Below are 27,707 nucleotides of genomic sequence, written 5' to 3' on the forward strand. Positions count from 1 at the left end.
TGAGCGTTCGCACGTCAAATTCGCAGAGATTGAGAAGGACAATATGTTTGAACCACATTTTGCTTAGTTCTGTCTATGTGCAACAGTGTCCTTCTTTGTAGGTATGTATTGTATATCTTTTAAAAAAAACAGCTTGCCTCACATGGACTCATTGTTCTCCTTCCCCTGTGCGATCAAAGGCAACAATTTTAGCCCTACATCCTGATTATTAGTGATGCTTACTTCCTTTTTCACCTGAAAAACATCACCAAATGACAAATACTAAGTATACATTGGCCACCTAAATGATATATACATTATATCACCCATTTGATTTAGAAATCAAACAATAATTAATATTTGTTTCACACAGAATTTACTAAATGGACCTACAGTGGATAGAGTAGATTATTTATGGCAACAATGGATCAGCAGTGTTAAAAAAAGAATTAATAATGTGTTGATTGTTTCTAATAATGGCTTATATAGTCATTCATATGTAAAAAAAAAACAAAAAAAAAACAACAACAACAGCCTTTCTCTTATTTCATTTCTTAACACGTTTCACATGACTGCAGAGGGCAGAGAACTGTCCTTGGTGCTGAACATTCACTCCAGTCTGCTCACACAATGATGATTATATTGGACAATTCATCCAGATTTTTACCTTAACACTTCTTATATATCTTGCTTTCCCACGGAATAATAAACATATAACTACTTTTAAAAAACAGGATTCCTTCTTATGAGATAACACTAAGTCGTATGCCTTCTTTCGTCCGGATTCTTTTTTTCGGTGATATTTTTAGGCTGATCTCTAACACCCCCCTCCCCATTTGCTCCTCAAGGGACCCAGCTCGCATACTTTACTGGAGGTAGACGCCGAATTGACGTCAGAGCCAGTGTAATTTGACGTGCAAACACCCGCCCATCGTCGTGACCACACACGCGCACGACACACGCACTCCACCATCGTCAAGTGTTTCCTTGAGGGAGCAAAAACGCACCGTTTTTTCTTCTTCTTCCCCTTTTCCATCCATCTGTCAGGAGGAGAAAAAAGAATCAGCACAGTTTAGAAGAAATATCATACTGTTTAGGTGTGATTTTGGTTTTGATTTGGTTGGCTTTCATCGGAAATGGAATTAAGATGTCGTCCAGCGGTGATGTGTTGTATTATCGCCGTCCTGTCCTCCGCGATTACCCCCTCGGTGGCTTCGCCATCCGTGGACAGACAATATCTGAACGAGTGGGCCGTGGAGATTCCGGGTGGGCTGGATGCAGCGGCGGGGATCGCCCGAGAACTGGACTACCAATTGGTCCGACAGGTAGGTAGCCGTTACAATAAGGGCTCCACAAATACAAAACTTCCCCCAAAAATGTGTTTTTTCTTATTATTAACTATGAAATTAGAGCTTTTCCCATTTAAACCACACTATCAGAAACATGAAATGTTAATTAAAATTGAATTTCTCAATATGCTTCATACCACAAATGCTATGGTCAGGATTTAATCCCTTATGCAAACACATTAGAATCTTAGAGTGATTTGCCAAATTATATTTCATTGGAATATAACGTGGAGTTTTAATATCTGCTTGTTTGTTATTACTTACTCATTTGATATTGTTTTTTTTACAGCAGTCATTTAAAGATTATGACCAGTGACAGCATCAGGGAAAGTTAATAATAAAATAAGACCCTATTAAAACAATTCTTCAATGCATGAATTATGATTTATTTTCCCCATATTACTATTCTATAGGAAATAGGGTCTTTATTGTTTTGCCCACGGGTCAATCGCGGCTAACTGGACAATATTTTACGGTCCCCGTATTTTGCAATGGGCAATGAAAATATTTATATTTATGAACATTTTTCAATGCATTTATTGAATTGATGGAAGAATCTGATTTTGAAATGATCTATTAATGAAATAGGAATAAATAAAAACTATTTAGAAATTCATGAAATATTAAAAACATATTTTTAAAACTTGTTGTAATTATAATACATTGAATCAGAATGATAAAGATAATTACATATTGGATAAAATAATGAATAGAATAATTGTGCCCTCTGGAAGTTCTACTAATTGTTTTTTGTTTTCTAAATGTCCCGTGACCTCACTTGCTGCCAGCCCCTCTCAATTAAAAACGGATTGGACGTCTATGGCCGTCAATCAGTGTTTTCAATATCAATTTCTCTGTTTTAAAAACTACCACAACATCTACTTGATAGTATTTACTGATGAGCTAATTGATAACTTTTGAGAGCATTATTGTCTTGGTTTTGGAAGAACATTGAAAAATTTGAAGTGTTCTATCCATAATTTCTGTGGTCCTATTTTATCACTCTTCATAGCTAAAAAACACAACAATGTTTCTAATGCTGTTATATGAAAATTGTCTTTGTAGATTGGGGCCCTGAAGGACCATTTCTTGTTCAGACATAGCAAACATCCCCGCAGAATGAAGCGAAGTGCCACGCACGTGACCAGGCAGCTGTCGGAGGATGATCGAGTAAGTGCTGTCTTTTAAGGTTCAGATAAATAAAGAAAAAAAATGTTTATTCTGTCCTACCACCAACAAAATGTCACCTCTTCTTTCACCACAGGTGTTATGGGCAGAGCAGCAGTATGAAAAACGGCGCAGCAAGCGAGCATCCCTTGGGCAGTGCAGGGAGTGCCCGGCTGACAAGCTGTTTGATGACCCCATGTGGAACCAGCAGTGGTACCTGGTGAGTCTCTGTGACAATGAATTTGTGTTAAGGATAAAGAATTTGGGACTTGTTTATTTTTAGGGCATTATTGATGTGTCTGGCCGAGCCAGATTCTGCCTTGCACATCAGGTCTCATAACGTACTCACCACAATTTTGGCCCCAGAAGCCAAACTAAAACTGAAACTAATGAAAACATGCAAAACAATTAAACAAGCATTCTGGCCAAAAGAGCTATTTGCTTGATTGATTATGTTGTTCTATTGGGGATGAGTGATGGAAGGACTATAATCCAACAGGATGGAAGAGAGTAGAACATAATGTATTATGTCCCAATTTACTCTGATTAGGATTTTTTTTTACCAATACAGTCCATGTTGAAGCTCAAGACCAGTCTGTTCTCACTGGCATGTGAACCCATCTGCGTCACATTACAAACATATTGGCTACATCCTGGCTGTGCACTGAACCTTTTTGGATGATTTTGTTTAGAGTGATGTTTTGAGATAGGGTAATCCATGTTCAAAGTTATATCAGATCAGACTGACTTGACATTAAATCCTATGAAAGTAGCTCAGTTGCTCATTGGCCAAAAACTATATTGAACTCGCTTACTTTACTTCGGAAAATTTGAAAACATGTTTTTTCCCAACATAGTCAGAGGATGATGTACCTTGAAATACCACTTATTTTAATGGCCCATCATGTAATACACTGTTTTCCACGCATCTTATCCAAGGTGGTGGGGGTGCTGGAGCCTATCCTAGCTAACCACAAGCAGTAGGCCCTGAATTGGTTTCCAACCAATTGCAAATAGCTTGGATGTCCACTGGTGACAAATAAATTGAAATTTGCAGTAGAAGGATGTGGAAAAGATGGCCTCCATTATCATGTGTTCATTTGTGAGTGAGGGCAAGTGGTGACTAAGTAAAGTTGGCAAATAAAAGCGCAACAGGTCAGAGGATGTGACATGTGCTTACATCAGAGGGTGGAGCTAGATCTATGACGGAGTTGGGTGAGCGATGCAGCAAAGCAACTGAAGGAGAGTTGAGAGAGCTGCCAATGTGCCTTTTCTGAAAATTTAATCACAGTGTGTGACTCATTGCTTGCCTGCGTGGCTGTGCATGTGTCCCACATCCTCGGCCCTCTCAGTGTCAGTCTGCGTCAATGCAATTTTAGCATCGGATGTTAGTTTTTACCTACTAATGAAGTCAACTGTTTCCTTCAAAATCAGTTTTTATCTGTCTGGGTTTTTACTGATGATATGTATGCATGTTCAATGCTCAGAATATCTGGCATGTCTCAGAAATACATCAGGTTTCAAAAGGAGAAGCAATGCAGGATCCGAGAGGATTAAAAAGAACAATACGTCACAAGCATGAGTCACATGTTGACGTGGCATTGACTTTGATAAAAAGGCATTAACAATGACAGGACTTTGCCATTTTCCTGTTCCAACACTAAATGGTTTAATAGAGTATTAGAGGAATACTTGTTAAAATATTATTAGATTTTAAACAAAGGCTACAAACATAAGGCAAATGAAAAGATACTGTTTGCAACACAATTGAGTGATGAACTAACCAGGTGCAGGACAGTACAAAAGCTCTATAGTGCCCTATTAAGTGGCTACAAGAGTGGACTCGAGGCCATGACAAAGAAGAAAAAAAATCCAACAGTACAGTCTTGAAATTCTATAAATGTCAATGCATGCAACAAAAAAGCTTGAATCACTTAACCTTTTTACGAGCTCTGATAACATTTAGAGAGCCTAACTGGGTGTTCATTGTATTCTGGATAGCCAATCCTTTACTTTTCTCGCATTCATGCAGCAAGACACACGCACGTCGTCTTCCCTGCCAAAGCTGGACCTTCACGTGATCCCAGTGTGGCAGAAAGGGATCACGGGCAAAGGAGTAGTCATCACTGTTCTGGATGACGGACTGGAGTGGAACCACACCGACATCTACTCCAACTATGTAAGATACTGTTTCCATGGAGACTGCCATATCGTCTCACGCTGCTGTTTCCACAGCAACGCTGGTGGTGACACCATGAAATGCAAGACATCTTCAGCTTGATTGAACTCAATTTTTTTTCAACAACTTCCTTAAATTTCATTAAAAACTGTAATAAAAATAGCACAGAAATAAATATTACAAATGGGAGACAATTTCTATCGAAATGGCTGATCATCATGTGCCTTTTTTTTAATTAAAGGATGCAGCAGCCAGCTACGACTTCAATGACAATGACCCGGACCCATTCCCCAGATATGATGCCACCAACGAAAACAAGTATGCATGCAGAGAACTTTTTATTTTCATTTACATTTTCTTCATTGAGAGGAGGAAAATTCTCTCGTGTAACTCAATTTCACGGAAAATGTAAAGAAAAAATATATTCTGAATTTGATAGCATCATTTAATGACAATATTGTCTCTCAGGCATGGAACCAGGTGTGCTGGCGAGATCGCCATGCAAGCAGACAATAATAAATGCGGCGTTGGCGTGGCCTTCAATTCCAAAGTCGGAGGTGAGGCGCTCATATTTTGTAAAACGAGGAATGCAGATTGAGGCATTAGTAATACTGTGAACAAAATCCATGTGAAAATATGAGTTTTGCATAAAAAAAAGATACATACAATTACTTTGAACACTTTTCTTTCTCTCAGGCATTCGTATGCTGGATGGAATTGTGACAGATGCTATTGAGGCCAGCTCTATTGGCTTCAATCCAGAGCATGTGGACATTTATAGTGCTAGCTGGGGACCAAATGATGATGGAAAAACTGTTGAGGGTCCGGGTCGCCTGGCTCAAAAAGCCTTTGAGTACGGCATCCAGAAGGTAAATCATACACTAGCTTCATTTCTGAGGTTTCTTATACATCTATTTTCTACTGCTGGTGGAAATCAATATTGACAACAGGCTTAGCTGCCTGGTTTTGAAGCATTTCAGATTTTCACATACAATGCCACGGATAAAACTAGTTTTTTTTTTTTTCACATTGCCACGCAATCAATAGTTGACGCAAAAAAACAACTCTCTGAATTCTGTCTTCACTGCTCTCCATCATACCTTTCTTCAGGGCCGTGGTGGCAAGGGCTCAATCTTTGTTTGGGCGTCAGGTAACGGAGGACGCCAGGGTGATAACTGTGACTGTGACGGCTACACAGACAGCATCTACACTATCTCAATCAGCAGTGCCTCTCAGCAAGGCTTGTCCCCATGGTACGCTGAAAAGTGCTCTTCCACTCTGGCTACGGCGTACAGCAGTGGAGACTACACTGACCAGAGAATTGTGAGTAGTATATATTCATACGTAATCAGCAATTCTTCATTATATGACAATAGGAAAAATTGACTACATGAAAAATGTTCCTTAAAACCAATCATTTATTTCTTTCAATTACATCTTTGTCTTATAGACTAGTGCCGATCTGCATAATGAGTGCACTCAGACTCACACGGGAACGTCGGCCTCCGCCCCGCTAGCCGCTGGTATATTTGCCCTGGCGCTGGAGCAAAAGTAAGCAAGTGCGCAAATGAAAGATAGTTGAAAAGTCATGCTTACATTAAGAATTTGCTGACCTGCCTCTTTGTTCATATTTGCTACCCAGTTCAGGTTTGACATGGAGGGACCTTCAGCACATTGTGGTTTGGACATCCGAGTACGATCCCTTGGCCAATAATCCAGGCTGGAAGAGGAACGGTGCTGGATTGATGGTCAATAGTCGCTTTGGTTTTGGTCTTCTCAATGCCAAAGCCTTGGTTGACCTCGCTGACCCCGCAACGTGGAAGCATGTGCCTGAAAAAAAGCAATGCATTGTCAGGGATGACTCTTTCCAGCCCAGGTAAATCATGGGTTGCTACTATAGAAGTATATTTATTCATTTCCCATACCCTCACAAGGGTTGCAAGGGGTGCTGGAGCCTATCCCAGCCACCTATGGGCACCAGACGGGGCACAACCTTAACCGATGGCCTGCAATTGTGGGGCACAAGGACAACCATACACGCCCCGGGGGGCAATTTATAGAGCATTCAACCAGGCTACTCTGCATGTTTTTGGGATGTGGGTGGAAACCGCAGTACCAAGAGAAAACCCACGCAAGCTTGGGGAGAATATGTCGCTGCTGGGCCACCATAGGCGTGTAAATCTGGCAAATTAATTTTTTCCATATTTTCTTTTATTGCTCTCAAAGAATCATTTAACAAGATTTTTCTTCAAATATACAGTGCATATTTTGTGGTATTTTCAAAACGTTTGGCAGCAAAAAAATATGTGATAAATCGCTGGAATTTACACACGCATTTATGTTACATCTATCAGATCTGTAGTGTGAGCGATGAACTGAGCAAGTGAAATCATCTGTCATTTTAAGTGTCAAAGAGAGAGAATGTTTTCATATCTGTGTTATTAAAGAGGAACATGTTGCTTCCAGATGCTAGTCATGACAGTAAAATATAGGGTAAAAAAAAGTAGTACACTACTCTGGAGACCATGTCTGGAATTGAAAAACGTTTTCTTTTCTTTTATTCTTTTCCAACATTGACTTTTGGCATAATTTAGAACCCTAATTTGCTCTGACAAGCATGTTACTACATAACCAGGAAAAATCCTACCATATTTAATCTACTCCAACATTTATTTACATCAGATATTTAGATTACAAATACCATTGCTATGTCCAGTCAATCACTATCCGCTTATACTCCCAAGGTTAGGGCATTGCTCTATACATCTGGAAACTACATTTGAGGATGACAGTGCTGTTTTCATGAGCTGTTGTTGGCTTCTAACGTTCCCTGCTATTTTTATGTATTCCACAGGGACTTGAAATCAGCAGGGGAGACCACCATAGAGATTCCAACTAAAGCCTGTGCGGGGCAGGAGAACTCCATTGCTTCACTGGAGCATGTGCAGGTGGAAGCCAGCATTGAATACACCAGGAGAGGCGATCTGCATATTACACTTACCTCGCCAGCTGGTGAGAATGGAAACACATAGGAGCATAGGAATAGAATTGAAGTACCTGTTTTTCCCTCAGGTACGGCCACAGTGCTACTAGCTGAACGTGAGCGCGATACGTCCGCCAATGGTTTTCGAAACTGGGATTTCATGTCAGTTCATACATGGGGTGAAGACCCTTCTGGTACTTGGACCCTCAAGATAACAGACACTGTGAGTTGACAAAACATGGCAAAACATGGCAAAACACATTTTGTCATGTGTACTAGGGGTGTCACAATTAGTTGATTTGGATTGATATATTTATTGTTTATGAAAAATTGAATAAAAATCATTCAGAACCCAAAACAAATTAATGAATTTTTTTCTTCACATTTCTGAAATGTCTTTTTTATCAAAAATATCACCCAAATAGCTTTGTTTTTAGGTAAAATATGTATGTGAACTAAATTCCAGAGAATCATATAATGTTTGACCTTTTGTTACACACATCTTGAGTTTAATCCTGTCTTCTTGTGACAGTCGGGCCGAATGGAAAACGAGGGTCGGATTTTGAACTGGAAGCTGATTCTCCACGGAACATCTGAGAAGCCAGAGCACATGAAGAAGCCTCGCGTGTACATTCCCTACAATGCTGTTCAGAATGACCGCCGTGGTGTGGAACATATGGATGACATGATGGAGGTAAGCTCTGCCAGATAATATCTGTGGCCACTTGAAGTCCTTTTTGGTGCAATTAACAGTTTGAGTCTCCTCCAATTGCTGCACTCTTCAGTTATGAGTAGAATGATTTCATCAAGAATGAAAAGACAACCAAAGAAATGTATGCAAAGACAAATTTAGAAAGGCTAATTGAAGTGTTCTTTTACAAAAACACATTACTCACTACTGGCATGACTAAGTGTTTGTGCACCGACATGTCATTGCATCTTCCGTATCTATTTGATGACGCAGGAGCCCACTCGAGCGCACCCATCTGTGAAGACTAAATCACAAGCCTTAGCTTCTTCTGATGCAGAAACAAAACCCCAGCAGCCAGCGAAACCTTCGTATTCCCCTACACAGGCCTTGCTGCGTCTCCTGCAGACAGCCTTTAACAGGCAAACCCTCACTGCCAAGCAGCTCCAATCCCAATCAGTCAGGGCCAGGCCAAAGCCCGGAAAGATGTCTTCTCTAGTGGCAACAAAAACCCCACCGCAAAAATTGTATCAAGCCCTGGACATTCTCAACAAATATGGTGGCCTCGGGCAAAATGTCTACAATGACTATAGTGATGGCTTTTACAACACCAAGCCATACCGGCACAGAGATGACCGTCTGCTGCAAGCCGTCTTTCAGATGATTGAAGACGACCAGGAATGAGAAGAGAGAGAGAAAGAAAGAGAGAGAGAAAGGATGAGAGAGAGAGAAAGAAAAGGTTGTGCAATGGTTGGAAAGCAGTGGGACGGAGAAATAGATGAAAATTGGTGAAACAAGGGGCCTCAAAGGTCTTTTAATTGGTTCCGTTGTGTCCCCAAATGCTGCATATCTAATCTCCTTAATTTCATTTATTGATGAGTTCAGCATTTTATGAATCCATGTGCCCACTTTCTCTCAGTTAAGATCTCTGCAGTCATTTGAGAGCATTTTTTCTTAACTCACTTCTGCCTACTCAAGAATGTAATTGTTAACCATATTGTACTTCATTTATAATTTTTGTATTCAAGGCCCATATAATCGTATTGTCCTTAATCACTGCAAACTGGCCCCAAAATGCACTAAGTTTGTAAGCATTATTTATTAAACACTAAAAACAGGACACTATTTCATATCAGGCAATTTGCACAAAAATTATTCACATTTTTAGCCCCAAATTTTCCAAATGTTAGAGCAACTGTTACTCTGGCAAAGTCTTTAATTTTATCTATCGTTGAAGCTGTTGATAGATTTTGATTAGTTGTCAATTAATAGACTATCTTGCAAAAATTGGATGGGCCTTGAGGTCCATACTGTAAACACTATTTGGACTTTAATTGTACAACAAGTTAAACTGTTGGCAATAAGTCAGCCTCATGCATTCCTCTCACATAGAGACAAAAAATTAATAGACTCATTTTAAATTATATAAATTTGTACTAGACATAAAAATATGATGAATGCCATGTGATTTAGTAAACACCCATTGAGTTTACTGTGCTATTTTATGTTCTAGAGGTAACTCCAAATACAGTGTGAGAGTCTTAGGCTGCCACTAGCTTCTTTTAAAATGAGTAAAAAAGGAAATATTAGAATAGCTACAATTACGGAGGCAGTTATCCCAAAAATAGAAAACAAGAGGGCGTAATGTATTTTGGGTGGCGCCAAATTAACGATATTGGAAATTAATTGGGCATAAAATGGCCTAATTACCTTCTGCCAACTTCCAAATCAAAAGTTAACCACTCTGTCATTCTGTTAATTAACTTTATTAAATATACAAACATAAAAACAACAGACCTGATGATGGCTCAATGCATTTACACTTCTGTATTTCTTAAGATCTCTAGTTTTCAAAAAGGGAATATCACTTAAAACATGAATCATCTTATTCAAGTCTGTCTTGGCCAGGTCTTTAAAGGCTGCAATTTTGTTGATTTATTCTCAGGGTTTCTACACAAAACCCCAGAAAGAACAATAGATTTGTCTGGCTATTAAGGAAGTGGAGTCCTTATTCCCTGTGTCACAGTTTGTAGCTAATTTAAATTAAGGAAGAGGAAAGACAAAAACATCTTAATTTTCTTTAGCGTTTTTTGATTTTTATTTTGTATAAGTACAATGCTGCATTAAAAGAAATATTTTTCTAAGGATCCTCATATTTTATGGAAATAATATATTGAACCCTAAAAACACTTTATTCTTTCACTTGATTACTGCAACCTTGTTATGGATAGAATAGGAACACTGCCAAATGGTCGTCAAGCTTCTGTGTATTATTTCATTGAAAGATTATTTGTTCTACATGTGTTAGCATATAAGCAGTTTTTTGTTAAGTGTTGAGGTATTATTTAAGTGAAAGTACCACTGGACCTTTCTAGCTAGAGACATCAGCTATGGGAGAGAAACTGCATGACAGCGAGCAAGCACATTTGTCTTATTATTGGCATATTCATCTCCCCATAGTGACCAATTTTAATGCAGCTTGTGCAAGTTTGTTCTTCTTGAGTGCGCTTTAATGCAGTGTCCCTATTGTCCAGTGTAGAACTGCCAGCCCCGTTCCTCTGCCAACCAGGTGAAAGGACAGGAATGATGTATAGGGGGGGAAATGCTGCACTGTAAATGATCTATAATGTAACCTAAATTTTGCTCTCTCTTGTTAATTTTGCCTGATGCTTCCGTTCAGAATTGTTTGCACAGACCAACATTACGTTGCGGTTACTGTAGTGGATGTACAAATATAAGAGATTTATCGTAAAATAAACTGCAAAGCGACCTGTTGAGTGTGGAGACTTTTCTTTGGCATTTTAATTTGAAACTTGTCTTGTCGGTGAACTTCATGCAGTCAACTTCAAAAGGTCAAACAATGTAATTATTTAATTTAGAGAACTTCCTCACCAAAACAGGACATTAGTAATGTTTGCGCCTCCCATTTCCCACCACTTAGTGGCCATTTTCATTCTCTCTAGATCTAAATCAAAACTATTGTTACACTGGTACCTTTATTTAAGAATGCTTCCACATGAAATATATTCAGGTTACAAAAGCCTCGCTGAGAATCCCTTTGTTCCAAGTTATGAAAACAATCCAAGTTACAAAACGTCAAACGAAAACATCCCCGGAAGCGTAAATGCACTTCCCATTTTTTTCTAGTTTCAATGGTAGAGTTGATTTTAATGGCTTATCTTTTCTCTTTTTTTGTATACATTACATTTGTATACACTTTTCATACAAAGTTGGTATAGTTCTATCAGTTTTAAAGGGTTCCGTGGGTGGTATTAAAGATTTTTGAACAAAATATGCCCCAAAAAATTCAAAATATGCTTTGATTTATGAAACTACTTTTGGAACGAATTAATCTCGTAAGTAGAGGTACTTGGTTTAAATACCGAGATTCCACACACATCTGGTTTCTTTGGTTTCGCTGCAGAAATGGAAACCACAGTAGTCTGGAAGAAATGGGGGAGGAGAACATTTAGAAAAAAGGGGGATGGGTTCGGGCGAAGAAGGAGAAAAGAAGACAGAGGAAGAGTTGAGGAAAATAACCAGAAAGCTACACGTTTTTATTGAACGCTGGAGAAAACGAGATATTTTGGCCTAGTGTTTGTGTGTTTATCCGGCAGCGGGTCACAGCATGGCGCTGTTCCCATTCTGCAAGACAGCCACAGGTCAGTACAACCTGAGCCACTGCCATCTCTCTGCTCCACCTCCACTGCCTTTGTCAGATCTGCTTGACCTGCTTGCGTCTAAATTCAACGCTGCACCAGCAGCGCGTAATCTGATGGGAACGTGCCAAGGAATTTAATTTGATGTTTTGGATGCGTGATTACTTCAAGACCGGTTACCCCTTAAATCATTTGACTGCTCAACCCGTCTGCAATCACTTAGGCCCTAACTGTCCTTTGTTGTTTTGTTCTCAGGCTTTCTGCATTCACTAAATGACATTGAAACTTAACAAATTAGACAAAGTGTCTATACATTACATGAAGTCTTTCTAACATTATGGATAGAAATCGATTAAGTTTGCATTCGATGCAGCATGCCACATTTCCATTGGGGAGACATAATATTGAGAAGCACATTCTTTTAATTCCACTGAACACCAGATCGAACAACCCTGCAACTATGGTTGCTTTCATTGCACATTGTTTTCCATCTGTAGACTGAGGAAAATGTTCACATTTATGTATTTGTCCTCCAAACAGGAGCCATAAGAGTGTCCAAGATACAGCTGCTCCTGTCCTGTCTTCTACTGTCCCTTATCTTATGTAAGTGCACATCATGTGCTAATGTTATACATTATAATCCCACAGAGAGATACATAATTTGTGAGATTCTTCAGTCTTAATGTTAGTTGCACGTTCTCACCGGGCATGTGTGCGTTTCTGCTGGGTAATCCGGCTTCCTCCCACATTACAAAAACAACTATGGTAGGCTTATTGGACACTCTAAATTGTCCCTAGGTATGAGTGTGATCGTGAATGGTTGTTTCTCTCCTTGTGCCCTGCGATTGGCTGGCCACCAATCCAGGGTGTCTTCTGCTTCAGGCCCCAAGTCAGATGGGATTGGCTCCAGCACCCCCTGCGGCCCTAATGAGAATACAGTGGCTATTCTATGGACTTTGGAGGTTCTCCCCCTGCCCTATGTTTTTTTTTCTCATTGTACTGCTGCTTCCTCCCATCCACCAAAAATGCATAATATAGCCTACCTAGTATGTTCTGGGGATGTGGGAGGAACCCGCAATACCCAGAGAAAACCTATGCAAGCCCGGGGAGAACATTGCATGATATTCCCACTTCAAAAATCAAATGTTGATCATGTAAAACAAGCTGACTCGTCCTTTGTCTGCCTTGCAATTCCCTCGTAACCAGTCCATGGTGTGAGAAGTAAAACAGACATTCTATATTTCTTCAGATGTCCTCCATGGGCGTAAAAGTGGCGGGAGTGTGAGGTCCCCCCATCCTTACTTTCGTGCCATGGAAGAGGCCATTAAAAGAGAAAGAGCAGACATGAAGGCAGCAGCATTGAAAACCCCTGCGGAGACTCCTTGGGGTGCCCCTTTAGTTTGGGGCGACAACCGCAACTCCGTCAAGAGAAGGACCGAATTCGCACAGCAAGATGTTCGGATAGGCCTGCTGTCCCTGGTGGTTGGTACATATGCCCATCATGTGAGACGTTTTATTTCCTCTGCAGAAATCTACTTCCTCCCCAGTCAGATGGTCACATACTACATACTCATTGATAATCCTCGCACGTTAGATCCCCCCGTCAAGTTGGGGCCTGGACGAGAGCTGAAGGTACTTCCTGTCACGGAGTTCCCAGGTTGGGACAGCCTGGTCTATCGTCGGATGCCCCTTTTTGCTGATGCCATCAAAAACAAAATAGGCAGGGAGGTTGAGTACATTTTCTGTGCAGATATTGATCAGGAGTTTGTGGCTCCTGTAGAAGAAGAAATACTTGGTGACCTGGTTGCCACCTTACACCCCGAACTCTATGGCAAGCCACGGGAGGCACTTCCTTATGAAAAGGAAGAAGACTCGTCAGCTTACGTCAAGAAGGATGAAGGAGACTTCTACTACACTTCGGAGCTCTATGGCGGGCTGGTCCGCGATGTGTACAAAATGGCTCTGGGTTGTTCTCTGCTTATTCTGAAGGACCAATCAAACGGTATAATGGCCAGCGCCCGTGAAGAAAGCTACTTGAACCGATACTTGATCACACACCGGCCAACCTGCGTGCTTTCTCCAGAATACAACTGGTGGGATTCAGGTCTGGCAGTGGGAGTGCCTGAGAAGAGGCTGGTCTCACTGGGAAGGCAATGTGAGGCATTTGATGCTGAGAAGAGAGAGAAGCACCGATGTTGAGTTCATATGTATCTTCTCATTTCTTTGAGTTTTGCTCTAAAGTCTAACTCGTAAGCCCTCTAAAATACTTTCATTTTGGTAAACATTGCAAGTGGAACCAAAAATGTCTCTACTTGCAGGTTGACTTTCCATTTTTCTAGAGTGCACATACTAATAGAAGGAATGATCATTTTTACATTGTGTTTATTCAAGTCATTGGGAATAGTAGATCAGCAAATAAAACACTGGTTTACCAAAACCATGTGTTCCGGCTTTGTGTCTAAAAGTAAAATATACAGTCTCTCTCTGTCTGTTAATGTCAGCCTTGAGGATATTCGCTCGGTGGCTTTGTGGACAGGGGCGATAAGAGTCAACAGTGTCAGTGCACACTTTCCCCCTCAATGGACAATCATTAACTGGAAGCACTGCTGTTTCAAGGTCTTTAAATACCAAGTGAGTGGAGGAGAGGGGGGTAAAGATACACTACTCCAGGCTACACGTGTTTATCAGCTGCTGTGTTTTGACTGGAGCAAAAACAATACTAGCTTTTGCTATGATAATGGTAATGAAGAATTTCCCTAAGAATGTTTGCCTCCCTGTTAAAAGAATAGAAAAATGTACATGGATATGGATAAGTCAAAGTAGATCTAGAATATGATATTTCTCTCATACTCACAATCACCATTTGTTTCCATGTGTGTTCGTTTTTATGGGAGGGTTTAAATGCAGCAGATGGCTCCTTCTCACTGCCAAAAGAATGTGTCCTCAGGGCCAGATCGCCACGTGGAGTGAAGTTGGAGGTGAACTTCTGATGACACTAAGAATCTGATTCCTGTTTGTCACACACAGGGTGTTTCATGTCTCTCAGGCTACCAGATCCACTCTAAGTTGGTGTGTGTTTTCATGGCATGATGAAAAGTAGTTCAAAGAATTGAATCTATGTCATGTGGTTTTCTTGGGGTCAAGGTACCCAGTGGAAACAGCTTATGATGCACTTATGATACGATGCAAGAATGGATATCTGGCACAATTGGCACAATTCATCTTATTTAAATGCCATACTTATTTTAGGTATCCTCAAAGTTTAGACTCTGTTCAACATTTATTTATTGGGTTCAAGCTAATTTAGACGGCACATCATTTCTTAATAGGGATGGAGCTTATTACAATAAACCCCTGGCAACAACATGTCCATATATATAAAAAAATGTGTGTGTGTGTGTATCAAAAGGAAATCATTTTGAAGATGTTTTTTTAACCTAAAAATAAATGCAAGCATTCAAATGATCACATGTCCATTCTGCTTGGCACCATAAAAGACACCACGTGAATGTTTTACAGCAAAGTATAAAATAGGCTTCTAAGGGAGTTGCAGCTAATTGTTTACCTGCTTAACAGGTTCACTCTCCTGGATCACTAATGAATATTTCTTAAATGTCACAGCAGGCCAGCGTCATTACTAAAGAAAGATCTAAAAACAATAAAATGGAATGAGGTGGTGACTGTCTGAGGACCGATTAACCCCATAATATGGTTAGCAATTCACTTAGAAGTGTATCATAGTCACAATGGGAATGCAGCCAAATCCCAGATGGTATATGAAAACTGTTCAGCCTATAAAGACATTCAGATTTCCATTTTCTGTGGCTAAGCAGCTGAACAGGGTAGGCTTGAGAAAAAATAGAATGGTTTTTAATCTTTATTACAATCACAACAATATATGAACAAAGGCTACTGAAAATTATAGAGCATAAAAAACTTTTATAATTTTGGGGAAATAACACAAATATTCTAAGCGCAGGGAGGGAAAAGCACAAAGCACTCTGGCAGCATTAACGTTTTGTATTTGACGATCAGATCTGCTCACAATCAAGATGAACTTTGGACCAATCTTCTTTACAAAATGTTGCAGATTCCTGGTTTTACAGATTCCTGTTCATGTACGATATAAATGAAAATATAAAAACATGTAGATTATTGTATGGTATTAGTTTAAGCAGACTGTTTGTTTATTCCATTCATTTTTTATTAAGACCAGATCATAGCTCATAACCCATTTATGGAAAAATACAAGCATATTCCATGGGTTTCACATACTTTTTCCTCCAACAAGGCAATGTTTAGTTGTATACTCTGACAGATGCAGGCAGGAAAAAATACCAGAATCTAACTTCCACATGTCAGTGGTATCAGAATATGTTGAAAGGAGCTGTGCAATGCTGTCAATGTTCTGGAGGAGCTTGGTGGGGTTTCCATCATGGTTGACAGCTTAAGTCAACATTCTACTGTAACTACTATCTCAATTGAGTTATGGGACCAGCCACCTGTCCAGTAGTGCACTCCATGTAAAAAAAATCCACTGATTGTTGAAACGGTGTCATCTTGTTTGGTTGGGATGAAATCCCTGCAGCCACTGTGGTCCTTAGTGGAATCGTTTGGAGACTAAGCTTTCATCAATATTTCTGCATAAAAGATCTTACACTGATACATATTCAAAAAGAAGCACATGATCTAAGGCTTCATTTGAATCACAAGTTTGCAAATATGGTTCTATGTACTAAGAAATAGCTAATTTTGCAGTCCAAATTTATTCACGGACAATCATGCACACTCACACCCATACCTAGGGGCAATTTAGAGTGTCCAATCAGACTACCTTGCATGTTTTTGGAATGTGCAAGGAAACCAGAGTACCCGGTGGAAATCCACACAGGCCTGAGGAGAACATGCAAACTCCAGACAGGTGGACCGACCTGAATTTAAACTCAGGACCTCAGTATGTATATGCATTCACTCTCATACCTAGGGGCAATTTAGAGTGTCCACTCAGCCTACCATGCATGCCTTTGGAATGTGAGAGGAATATATATATATCAGCCAGTGTTCGCCTGTCTTGAGTGTTTTAATGTTTTTTGCCATTCTTTCAATGGCAGAAGGGGGGGGGGGGGGGGTGTTTCGATCCTACGTTTTGGGTGGGGTTAAGAGCCATGTTAATCTGTTGGATTCAAATGGGTCTTCTTTCCACACCCAGCTTGAGGCAAGGACACACCAAAACACACTGACCTAATCTCTTGCATTTGGGGGCTGCTACTCATAGATACTGAAGGTGCAACTCACTGCCTGGGAGGGGGCTAGTATCAAATGTGCAGACTTCATTTTATGACATGTCAGTAATCAACATTACACATTATCTGTCATTTATGGAGGGCAGAAAAATATCATATCAAATTCACTAATGCTTGACTGCTATAAAATGAAAACAAATCCAATCGAATGCCTTTTTGAAAGGTGGGTAATTCAATCATCGGGTTCATATCCAGGTCAGTCCACCAGTGTGGAGTTTGCATACTCTCCGCAGGCCTTTGTGGGTTTTTTCCGAAAAGTCCGGTTTGCTCCCACATTCCAAAGACATGCAGAGTAGGCTAATTGGACACTCTACATTGCCCCTAGGTATATGAGTGTGAGTGCAAATGGTTGTCCGTCTCCCTGCCTCTGGCCCCAAGTCAGCTGGGATAGGCTCCAGCACCCCCCACGACCCTAATAAGGATAAAGCGGTTAAGCAAATTACATGGGATGAGATTAAAAAATAAATATGGGCGACCCGGCGGGTTGAGTGGTCAGCACGTCGGCCTCACAGCTCTGGGGTCCTGGGTTCAAATCCAGGTCGGCCCACAAGTGTGGAGGTTGCCTGTTCTTCCCGTGCCTGCATGGGTTTTCTCCGGTTACTCCGGTTTCCCTACACATTCCAAAAACATGCATGGCAGACTCTAAATTTACACTTGGTATGAGTGTGAGCTTGAATGGTTGTGCATCTCCCCCTGCGATCGGCTGTCCACCGATTCAGCGTGTCCTCCACCTAGTATCTGAAGGGGATAGGCTCCAGCACCCCCTGTGAACCTAGCGTAGATAAAGAGGTTCAGAGAATGAATAAATAATCAACAAATAAGCAATAAATAAATAAGCAGTCAACATAATAAATAAGTAGTACACCTCATAATATAGAACGCCACCGAATCCCGTCTTCCACCTGGTGCCTGAAGGGGATATGCTCCAGCTCCACCTGCGAACCTAGTGAGGATAAAGCGGTTCAGAGAATGAATGACTAAATAAGCAATACATAAATAAGTAGTCAACATAATAAATAAGTAGCACACCACATAATATAGAACGCCATAGAATCAGGAAAAGCAACACTTTAGCCAAAAGCACACAAAAAAAGAGCTAACCAATGGAGAGGAAGAAGGCCTCCGAGGTGAAGCTGTAGTCCCTCCCCGGGCCGCTAAGGGCTGAGAGGGGAGCCGGTGCACTAAATGCTGCTGCCTCAGAGGGACGATGGTGGAAGGCTGCTAAACATGGCGGCGCTCTCTGAGGATGAGAGCTACGGATTAAATTGTGGCCAACACGGCGCAGACAAAGTTACCGTTCTGCACGTCAAATTGACCGAGACAGCACTGAGAGCAATTGAAACGTACCAAAAATGCACGGTGAGTAAGTTCATCCGTATTTTTTAGAGCCTCGATTGCAAATGATCACCGGGGAGTTGAAGCCCAAGTGCCACGCATTGTAAAGCTATTACGGTAGCTGAGTTTTTGGCCGTGGAATAAATGGTGGAATTTGGACGATTTTACTTTAGTGACGTTAAATCGGTCAACAGGGGACGACGAATTGGGTTTCGTACGTTTGTGCTGATTGTTTTTTAAGAACTGACAAACGTTGTTTAGTTGAGAATATCTGATGTCAAATGTGACACTCCGAAAAGCCTTCGTTAGCAATATGTTGGTGAGAGAGAAGCTTTAGTGCTGTGCTAGGCAGACAATTGTAGTACTTATTTCACTTGCTTAACATTTTACCAAGTGAAGAATTGCGATTTTACAAACATGACCAAAAAAATAACACGATCCACCGCTGATGTAGTTCAAAAATAAAACTCTTTACGTGCTTTAATTTGTGTTCCTGCTTTGGTGAAAAGAGGTAAACCTATGGTCATAATGTAGGGCAAAATGTCAATTTTAATGGTGACACTGTGAAATCAGTTTGCCATATGGATCGAGTTTTTTTGTCAAAAATTATAGCTTAAAATATGAAGAATTGAAACGGGCTGGAAAACCACTTTCCTCAATGCCAAAGTAATAAAGATGGTTATGAAATGGTGAAATGCAGTGCTGCATGCATTTTTAGACATGATTTTGGAACATCTGTGAAGCTTACTTGGTTAAGTCCTTCATTTTTGCTTTGTTTGCTGAATCAGTCAAATTATTTTGCATGTCAGGAGACAGTCAGTTGTGTGTCACCTGTATATTTACATATGCCCTATTGACTATTTAGTTGACAAACGCCTTGATGTATTAACATAATCTTTGATGTGCATACTTGATACAATTCTGGTTCCTGGTAAAAGTAAGACCGTTAACTTGGTGTGCTATTTGAGTAAAACTCAGTGTGCTATTAGGACGGTGCATGACTGTAGATATATTTAACTTGCTAATCTTAAACTAGGCACACATGGTGTTACTACACCGATATATGACAGGTGATCTAAGTTGAAGAGTTTGTGTTGTGGATGCCCTAAGTCTACCCGACCACAACGTTGGCAACAACAATGCTGTTACATAAGCTTACAGGGCCTCGGGCCCCTGTCAGGAGGGAAAGAATCAAGCTGAGTTTAATGTTCAGAGGACTTTATGGCAATAATGTTTATCACACTGATTAGTCAAGGGTTGTTGTTGAAACAATTCTATCCATTTAGATGTGATGAAATGGCAAAATGGTTAATTACCATGTTGAAGGAATTTCTTTTGTGGACCAAATTGGATGTGGTAATGGCATGCATGCTGTTTTGAGGGGACTTACCATCGCTTTCTGAGTTAGCAGCCAAACCTGCCTTTTTTTTTAAGAAGCCCCCTGGACAAATGTGTGTTGTAGGTGAAAGCTGGAGTAGTTGTCTTGCTATGGCTATCTTTAGTGAATCGATGGTCTATTCTGAAATGTGGTCAGGACTCCTTTTTTTGTATTGTGAAGAGGGTCAGTCAGTGGGTAAGGGGTGTACTGTAGAAGTTTTACAACCTTGGCATAGATAGTTTTGTCCCATTTTAAAGTTTACTTTATCTTTACTTATCGCAATGTTGGCGATTGCAAGTTATTTAGGTATGCTGTTGTATAATAAAATGCATATTCCTCTGAAAAGGGTTGACATAACCATTTCAGAAGGCGTTTCTCCTTCAGTGAGGGTGCCAGAAGTTCAATGCATCTCTATCCTAGTTTACTGTATAATGCAGCACTGAAGCCTCTGCATATTTGTGGTAATCGGCTCCAGTCCAATTCACATGAAAACCTACATAAAAGCTCAAACTTTTCCAAACTAGCTTCAGTCAAATAGATTCACAGCCTTATTTTGTCAATATATAGCAATCACTACTAAAGTAGTATAATGCCCTTTTTGTGGTTCTTATGAAATGAAGACTCCAGAAACAGGTTTTGTTGTTGCTCAGCCTGCCTGCATGGTCTTCTTGGTGCGACAGGCCCCTAAGGCTCTGCTAGTGCGTCAAGATGTTTTAAGTACTTCTGTGACAGTGAAATGTTTTGCAGGTTTTCCTAAATTTAGGTTTGTGGCAAGTCTCTGACTAACCAGACAAGAAAGTATTTGCAAAGTATATTTTATATTGGTGTGTAATTGCCCTTTTTAAAAAACTGAATTTTGGCCTTTCTCTTGCAGAATGTATCTTCATTGCAGCCATCAATACAATTCAAGGGGCTTCAAGGGGTAAGAATGTATTTTTTTTCTTCCAAATAAATTCTTTCTATTTTAAAATCCTTGTGAAATCACTAACAGCACATCATTCACTCTCACACCTAAGCCGGTTAATCAGCTACTTAACTGTTTCAGTTTTAGCACTAATCTCTGTTATTAGTAGTCAGTAACTAAAGTTGGTTGTACGTATTTATTCAATTTATGCAACAGTTATGGTATCAATTGGGAAGGTATCATTTTGTTAAAGCGCAAAAAAAAGTAGAACTAAGATAATGCAGTCAAGTGATGTCCTTTAGCAATAAACCCACCTAACCAGTTTCAGATTTTCATATTGATATCTTCAAATGTAATGTCTCAGTTTTATTTTATTTTAAAAAACCAACAATTGGCCTGAGCCCTGAAAGAAAATTCAATCTGTGTATTCTGGTGCAATTAAAAGCAGACCTATTTGGCAAAACATTTGTCCTACTGTGCAGGTTTGCATGGTTTCTCCAATTTAGCTCATTGACTGCCATTGATGGTGCTTGATGTCCAATACATTTTGGTTGTGAAGGCTATCAACAATGATTCAAAATGTTTATAATGGACTTTCTTATCCTTTCGAGACTGATGTAAATTATTATTAGTTTGTTTTGTGTTTTTTAAATTATATTTTGGACAGTTGAATTTGTTACACATAATCTATTTTAGTGATTTATTAGTTGAGTAGACATTGAGACCATTTGAATTGGGTGTGGTCAGTAATAAATGAACCCTGGTTCATTTATTGCAGTTAGTCATTCCTTTGTTTTGATTTTTTTCTTCCAGTGCATTAAAATACCGAGGTCAGGGTCTTCCTCTGATGCATCCCACAATTTTGATTTCTATTTGTCTAATGTTGGCAAAGACAACCCTCAGGGAAGCTTTGATTGCATCCGTCAAAATGTTTCCAGGTAATGTCTAAATGAACTCTTCTTGACTTACTGTCTAATATCAGTTGGTTGTTAATCTTTCATTTCACATGTCTCATATCTCCAGCTCAGGGGTCTCTCACCTGTCATCATTGGCAACAGTTAACAATAAGGTCACCATATGTGCTACAAATGACTCCTACCAGGTGACCAGAGATCGCATGACCCAGGCTGTAGAAGACACACGTGAACGCGGGACCAAAGTTATCAAACCTGGGGGCCAATACAGAGGCAAGGACTTTGAATTTTTGATCACACCGCCTTAAAACCGTTCTGTGCCTTGTAACTCTGATTGTTTAACGTCCGACTGGTTCTGCAGCCAATCATCTGCTCTCTACTCAGTTTTAAAATGCCCCTTGTCAGGGACTGAATAGGATTGACTCCATTCAAAGCCCGTAAGGCTACTGACTAAGGCATTCTGCTATCATGGCGTTTTCCAGATTAACAGTCAGACTGATAAAGGCAAAAGGTGTAGATGAAGCCATTTGTGTTACACTGACACATCACTTAAAAAAAATTCCATTTGTTTTTGAAACAGGGACACTTTACAAGCAATGAAGCCTGTCCCACTTTACAATAGTGTTCAAACATGTTTTCTGTTTATTGCATTAGGGCAACAAAACATATTACTTTTATATTGTAGGATTACTGCATACTCCTTTTTTGTTTTTTGTTTTAGCTCCAAAGTAATAGTTTTACAGCAAGCATATTATTATTGTAAAAGTTCTTTCATTTTTCAAACCAGCCATCATCCCAAAATTAAGAAAACACTGTAACAGTGGTGAACCTTCAACACACAGTGAATAATCATTTAGGCGGTAAGGAATGAGAATCATAAATCGAGAATTCGGCTGGGAGTACAGGAGTATAAATGACTTTGTTTTTTCTCTTCACATTTCTTGCATTACAATCTTGGGCGCTTACAGTGATGTTTGTCATCCATCTAGTATTTAAAGAACATGACAACAATGTGCTCTGAGACATGCGCATTTCATTAAAACTTTCTCTTTCATATTGTTATTATTGTGACTAGTGATGTGAATAATCAACGATGACTAAAAGAAAAACAGGTGTTATTGTAATAATTGCATGTGAAGTTTGAATGTGACATAGAAAACTAAAACAACAACAAGTAATAATTTGATACTTGAAGCCGAGTTGGATAAAAATCAAAGACATCAAACCACGTTTACCCATGAGCCAAGGAAACAGGCAGCTGTGGGGTCCATTGAGTAATATCCTGTACAGTCATACAGAAAGAATGATTTAATTCTTGAAGATCGTTTGGATTTGCTTCACTTCACTTGTTTCCTCTCCTCCTTGCGCATAATAAAGATAAAGCTCATTCTTCATATCTTCGGCATTAAAATAAATAACAAGCATGCAAAAACATTTTCTGCAGTGTAAGGCGGAAGCTAACTTTAACACACAAACACATGCTTTTAATGCTGCCTTCTGCTTTAACAGCATCACAATGGTAATATAAGTGACTTACAGCTGTATTGCTTTTAAAGCTACACTGATTGAGGCACATTAATAGTTACTGCTGAGCATCCATAGCAGCTGCCTAAAGACTCCAATAAGGTTGATCTAAATTTCCTCTTGTTTCCAGGAAAGAAAGTACATATTCGTAAACCAGCGTTATCAACACCTGAGGTTGTTCCAGAGCGCAAGCGATCAACGCCCATCAACCCTGCAAATACTATCCGGAAGTGCCTTTCCAACAACCCTGTATCCCAGCGGCCATTTCGGGACCGTATCGTTCACCTGTTGGCACTAAGGTCCTACAAAAAGCTGGAAATGCTTGCCCGTTTGCAGAGGGATGGAATCAACCAAAAGGATCGTAACTCCTTGGGGACCACTCTGCAACAGGTGTAGTGATGTTTCAATGGGGCTTTGGAAATCTTTCTGGTTTCAGCCTTACATTATTCTTAAACACCATTTGCACTATGACAGATGTGTCCATCACAGTGTGCACTTTCTTAATCATTTGCATGGTTTGCAGTCGTATCTGAACTGAAACGGTTTCTCTATTTTCATGACAGGTGGCAAACCTGAACCCTAAAGACAACACATATTCATTAAGGGACTTTGCTTTTCGAGACGTCCAGAAAGACTGGCCTGGCTACTCTGACGATGAGAAGACACAGGTGGAGCGTATTCTGGCTCGGTAATTTCTTGAACATTTTTATTTGTGACGCATTCACTGGGTGTGGCTGTAAAGTACACCAAGTACTGCACACCTGTATGAAACAATTTGATTTCACTTGTACATAACGAACGCACTGCACCTAAAAACCTGTTGCTGAAAATCTTAGGCCTAAACCTGAATAAAATATGTTTTTGTTTTGGGTCCGAAATGCTTTTTTAAAAAAAGAACATAATATTGTAATACTGGCATCATTTTTTGGCACATTTTTTGTAGTCATTTTACTTTCTTCTTCAACAGCAAAATAGGTCTTCCTACTGAGGCACTTTCTTCAAACAGCTCTCCCAAAGACAATTTACCGTCATCCCCTCAGGTAACTTTTCCACAAACACACACCCTTGAGCATATGTTCAACATTATCCTTCAACAAAAAAAAAATGTTTCCTCTCGGTAGAAGCGCCAGCCAGATTTCGACTTTATAGACCCTTTAGCACCAAAGAAAGCCCGCATCTCCCATCTCAGCAACCGTGGGCCAGCCACATCCTTATCATCCTCAGAACGCCGAGAAGATGACGGAGGCCCAGCTGCTAAATGCTCTTCTCTGCCTTCCAATGCCATCTTGGGCCCACCCAGCCATCTTCCCATTCCCTCTCACCCACCAACACCCTCTCACCAGCAGCCAAGCCCAGTCTCCAGTTCCAACTCACCCTGCACCCCGGAGGGCTGCGGCACCCAAGACCTGCCAATGGACCAGAGTTCCGCCTGCAGGGACCTGTCTCCAAATTCCTTGTCATCTGACAGAATGTCACAACGGCATTACCAGCCTCCTCCGGTTTTGGCAGCCAGGCCCGCTGCTTCGCCAAGCCCCCCTCCGCCCTGTGCCTCGCTCACTGTTACCTCCACTGTGATCAGCAGCCCTCCTTTGTCTGCCACTGACAACAAGAAATCCAAGAAGAAAGCCAAAAAGCACAAAGACAAGGATCATCAGCGAGACAAAGGGAAAAGGAAAGAAGGGGGCAGCAACAGATCTCCTACTGTAGCTGAGGTGGTCAAGGAGTGTCCGAAACCTAAGAGGCAGCAGAATGTCGAGGACGAAAGTGACGTTTCCATCAAGAACCGAGGTGGGGTTCTATCATTATTCTTAATGTCTGATTACTCTGTGTGTCCATCACACATTTTATTTTTTTAACCATGCCTGATCCAGTGCTAAAATGTCTGCATTTTGTTCTCAGACCACCAAGAAAAGGAGAAGAATCCCAGCCAATCTACTGTATTCTCATCCACTATCGAGGCTCCCGACTATGAAACGTAAGCTTCCCAAGAAAATGCTTTCAAAATGGTCAGTTCAAATAAAAGAACTGACCTTTTTTTTAAATGCCGTAATTACTGTTTAAGCAGTGCACCGAGTACTAAAGAAGTTATGTCAAAGATAACACTGAGTTGAGGGGACGTTTTTACTCCTCCTTCTTTCACCATCAAGGAACCACTAACTACGGCTGTCTGCACAAATCTGCTTCCAGTCCGGTCACATTTGAATAAACATTACCTTAAAAATAGACCGGGCCTGGAGTTGCAATAGCTCCTCTACCTAGTTAAATATTGGGGGGAAAAACACAACAGCCCACCATTTTTTGTTTCCAGGAAGTACAAGGCACTGGTATCCATGGACCAGAGACAGCGTTACAAGAATGACTTTAATGCCGAGTACGACGAGTACCGTCTGCTGCACGGTCGCGTGGAAAACATCACTCGTCGCTTCACACAGCTGGATTCCAAGTGTCGCAAACTGGCACCAGGCACCAAAGAGTATCAGGTCATCTTCTTTCTTTTTTGCTTTTGTTTGATATGCCACTGATTGATTGGAGCCGAGGCATAGGGCAAGCTCATTGGCTCACGAGTTCTCTGATTTTTCCAGAAGGTGCAAGAACAAGTGGTGAAAGAGTACAAAAAGATGAAAGAAGTAAGCTGCTACATTTTTGGCATCTCTCTTGACTTATTGACCTCATCTCAATTTGTGAACCGCTTATCGTCGCGGGTTAATCCCTGATGGCGGTTCAGGTCTAACTTGTGTCTTATTGTGATTCCAGCACAGCCCCAACTATCACAGGGACAAACAACGCTGTGAGTACCTGCACAACAAGCTGGCACACATCAAGCGGCTGATAGCTGATTTTGACCAGCGCCGAGCCCAAACCTGGTGATGAGACCTCACACCATGTCAGTCATCAGTATTGCAAGCAAAGGGTCGGTCGGGTCTGACCGGTCCTTATTTATTAACACTCGCACAGTTGCTGCCTAATTCCTCCTTTCTTAATTTGCCCCCGATCCCACTTATTCCTTCTTTCATTCCTTCCTTTTTCCAAGTTTTGATTCCACGGGCGCTATTATGGCCTAAAATTCTGAATATCTAACTTGTCTTACCAAAGTCCCTCAATTTAGGCTACCCTCTCATTTTGTTCCCCCTTCTCTTGCTTTTGAGGGTGCTTCATAATGAGCAAATGGGTTTGGTGGGACTTTTCATCTCTATGTTCAGTTTGAAGGAATTTATCTCGCAGGAATAAGTATTTTGGGCTTGAGAGGAGCTATTCGCGTGTATTTAAGAAAAATAAGATATATTTATTTTGGGACTCGGAGTGCAAAAGAGTCCACAGATAATTATCTTGTGGTAAACAATGCAAAAAAAAAACCCAGAACATGTTATGGGCCTTATTTTTGTTTCGACATTGTGAAGCCATTTTGCACATAGTAAGATCCAGATAGCTCTTTGGTAAAAAATGTCTCCTGCCTCTCTACTGTCTTCTCGTGCTGAGGAAGGTCATTCGAATGGCCGAAACACGCGAGAACTAACAGCGAGAATGTGAGAAATTAGTGGGCTGATTTGTCCATGGATTGTAAACCGTTCTTATGGCCATGTGGGGGGTGTTGAGAGAGGGAATGTAAGGTAAAGACCTCCTCGGGGGCAGTGATCCCCCTGCACCAACAGTGTTCATGTCAATGGTGCCTTAAGGTGTTTAGACTAGATGTTGGTGGAGGTGCACCCTTTTGGTTCATAGTCAATAGAAAGGAACTTCATCTGCCTGGCAACAGGCTTTGTGTGCATGGTGATTGGTGCGTGTGTGTGTATGTGCGTCACGAGCAGAAATAGAAGGGATGTGCAGCCGGGAGGGTGTGTTACAAATGGTATGAGTGTGTTTGAATGATTGTGTGATATTAGGAGGAGAAAAAAGAAAAATGGAGGAAAAAAAAAAGAAACTTGAAAACTAAAAATGAGAAGAAAAAAAAGCTGCTATTGTGTTTGACCAGCCAGAGCACTCAGAGAAACCAATGATGTGCCTCTTCTTGCTGTGTGGATGTGGTTCCTCACCAAGTTCATCCACCAGAGGATAACCACGTTATATTCAGGTCAAATATGTTTGATCATTTTGAGTTCGGTACGGTATTCAATGAATGCGTTCTATTTCAAATGAAAATATATTTTTGAGTCTTTGTTAACAAGGGAAACGTTTACAAAACCTGTGTTAAAATCTTCATAATGAAATACTTCCTTGGTTCACTTTGCATTGAGTAAAATTTATGATTGGGAATTAGATGGCTGGAGAGGTTATTTTTGCCACAACTTTGTTTTTGTTCTACTGGGTCCGTGTTTGACACTTGAAATGATGCAGAAGACAAAGCTTT

General features: G+C 40.5%; 3 protein-coding genes and 1 long non-coding RNA gene across 4 annotated transcripts; 3 read left to right on the forward strand and 1 right to left on the reverse strand.

The window, feature by feature from the left end:
• The first annotated feature begins 907 nt into the window (after positions 1 to 907).
• pcsk1 (proprotein convertase subtilisin/kexin type 1) lies at positions 908 to 9,061 on the forward strand. Its single transcript, XM_077726409.1, has 14 exons — positions 908 to 1,304; positions 2,394 to 2,498; positions 2,593 to 2,715; positions 4,528 to 4,674; positions 4,916 to 4,992; positions 5,143 to 5,231; positions 5,371 to 5,543; positions 5,785 to 5,997; positions 6,125 to 6,225; positions 6,317 to 6,550; positions 7,529 to 7,686; positions 7,747 to 7,880; positions 8,190 to 8,351; positions 8,622 to 9,061. The coding sequence occupies exons 1-14, from the start codon at positions 1,116 to 1,118 to the stop codon at positions 9,027 to 9,029; spliced, it is 2,313 nt and encodes a 770-aa protein (XP_077582535.1). The 5' UTR covers positions 908 to 1,115; the 3' UTR covers positions 9,030 to 9,061.
• Positions 9,062 to 11,856: 2,795 nt separating this feature from the next.
• Positions 11,857 to 15,347, forward strand: LOC144203128 (globoside alpha-1,3-N-acetylgalactosaminyltransferase 1-like). Its single transcript, XM_077726410.1, has 3 exons — positions 11,857 to 12,007; positions 12,545 to 12,607; positions 13,254 to 15,347. Exons 1-3 carry the CDS (start codon positions 11,974 to 11,976, stop codon positions 14,201 to 14,203), a joined length of 1,047 nt encoding a protein of 348 aa, XP_077582536.1. The 5' UTR covers positions 11,857 to 11,973; the 3' UTR covers positions 14,204 to 15,347.
• A 650-nt stretch (positions 15,348 to 15,997) lies between these two features.
• Positions 15,998 to 18,820, reverse strand: LOC144203296 (uncharacterized). Its single transcript, XR_013327652.1, has 4 exons — positions 18,655 to 18,820; positions 18,409 to 18,547; positions 18,173 to 18,250; positions 15,998 to 18,079 (listed from the first exon to the last, which is right to left on the reverse strand). It is a non-coding gene; the product is annotated as an uncharacterized LOC144203296 (long non-coding RNA).
• On the forward strand, positions 18,454 to 27,261 carry ell2 (elongation factor for RNA polymerase II 2). The gene is made up of 12 exons (XM_077726694.1): positions 18,454 to 18,666; positions 20,895 to 20,942; positions 21,738 to 21,862; positions 21,948 to 22,111; positions 23,493 to 23,752; positions 23,926 to 24,050; positions 24,330 to 24,402; positions 24,484 to 25,150; positions 25,262 to 25,337; positions 25,671 to 25,842; positions 25,945 to 25,989; positions 26,117 to 27,261. The coding sequence occupies exons 1-12, from the start codon at positions 18,493 to 18,495 to the stop codon at positions 26,228 to 26,230; spliced, it is 2,043 nt and encodes a 680-aa protein (XP_077582820.1). The 5' UTR covers positions 18,454 to 18,492; the 3' UTR covers positions 26,231 to 27,261.
• The last annotated feature ends 446 nt before the right edge of the window (positions 27,262 to 27,707 follow it).

This window comes from Stigmatopora nigra, chromosome 10, assembly GCF_051989575.1.
Source record: "Stigmatopora nigra isolate UIUO_SnigA chromosome 10, RoL_Snig_1.1, whole genome shotgun sequence".
Classification (NCBI taxonomy): Eukaryota; Metazoa; Chordata; class Actinopteri; order Syngnathiformes; family Syngnathidae; genus Stigmatopora; species Stigmatopora nigra.

Bases quoted from the DNA above. Each gene is read 5' to 3' on its own strand.
- ell2 (XM_077726694.1), top strand. From the start codon at position 18,493: ATGCTGCTGCCTCAGAGGGACGATGGTGGAAGGCTGCTAAACATGGCG. The intron at 24,051-24,329 runs GTAATTTCTTGA...CTTCTTCAACAG, and splicing joins GTGGAGCGTATTCTGGCTCG to CAAAATAGGTCTTCCTACTG. The intron at 25,338-25,670 runs GTAAGCTTCCCA...TTTTGTTTCCAG, and splicing joins GAGGCTCCCGACTATGAAAC to GAAGTACAAGGCACTGGTAT.
- LOC144203128 (XM_077726410.1), top strand. From the start codon at position 11,974: ATGGCGCTGTTCCCATTCTGCAAGACAGCCACAG. The intron at 12,008-12,544 runs GTCAGTACAACC...TCCTCCAAACAG, and splicing joins ATTCTGCAAGACAGCCACAG to GAGCCATAAGAGTGTCCAAG. The intron at 12,608-13,253 runs GTAAGTGCACAT...ATATTTCTTCAG, and splicing joins TCTACTGTCCCTTATCTTAT to ATGTCCTCCATGGGCGTAAA.
- pcsk1 (XM_077726409.1), top strand. From the start codon at position 1,116: ATGGAATTAAGATGTCGTCCAGCGGTGATGTGTTGTATTATCGCCGTC. The intron at 5,544-5,784 runs GTAAATCATACA...ACCTTTCTTCAG, and splicing joins TTGAGTACGGCATCCAGAAG to GGCCGTGGTGGCAAGGGCTC. The intron at 6,226-6,316 runs GTAAGCAAGTGC...TTTGCTACCCAG, and splicing joins GCCCTGGCGCTGGAGCAAAA to TTCAGGTTTGACATGGAGGG.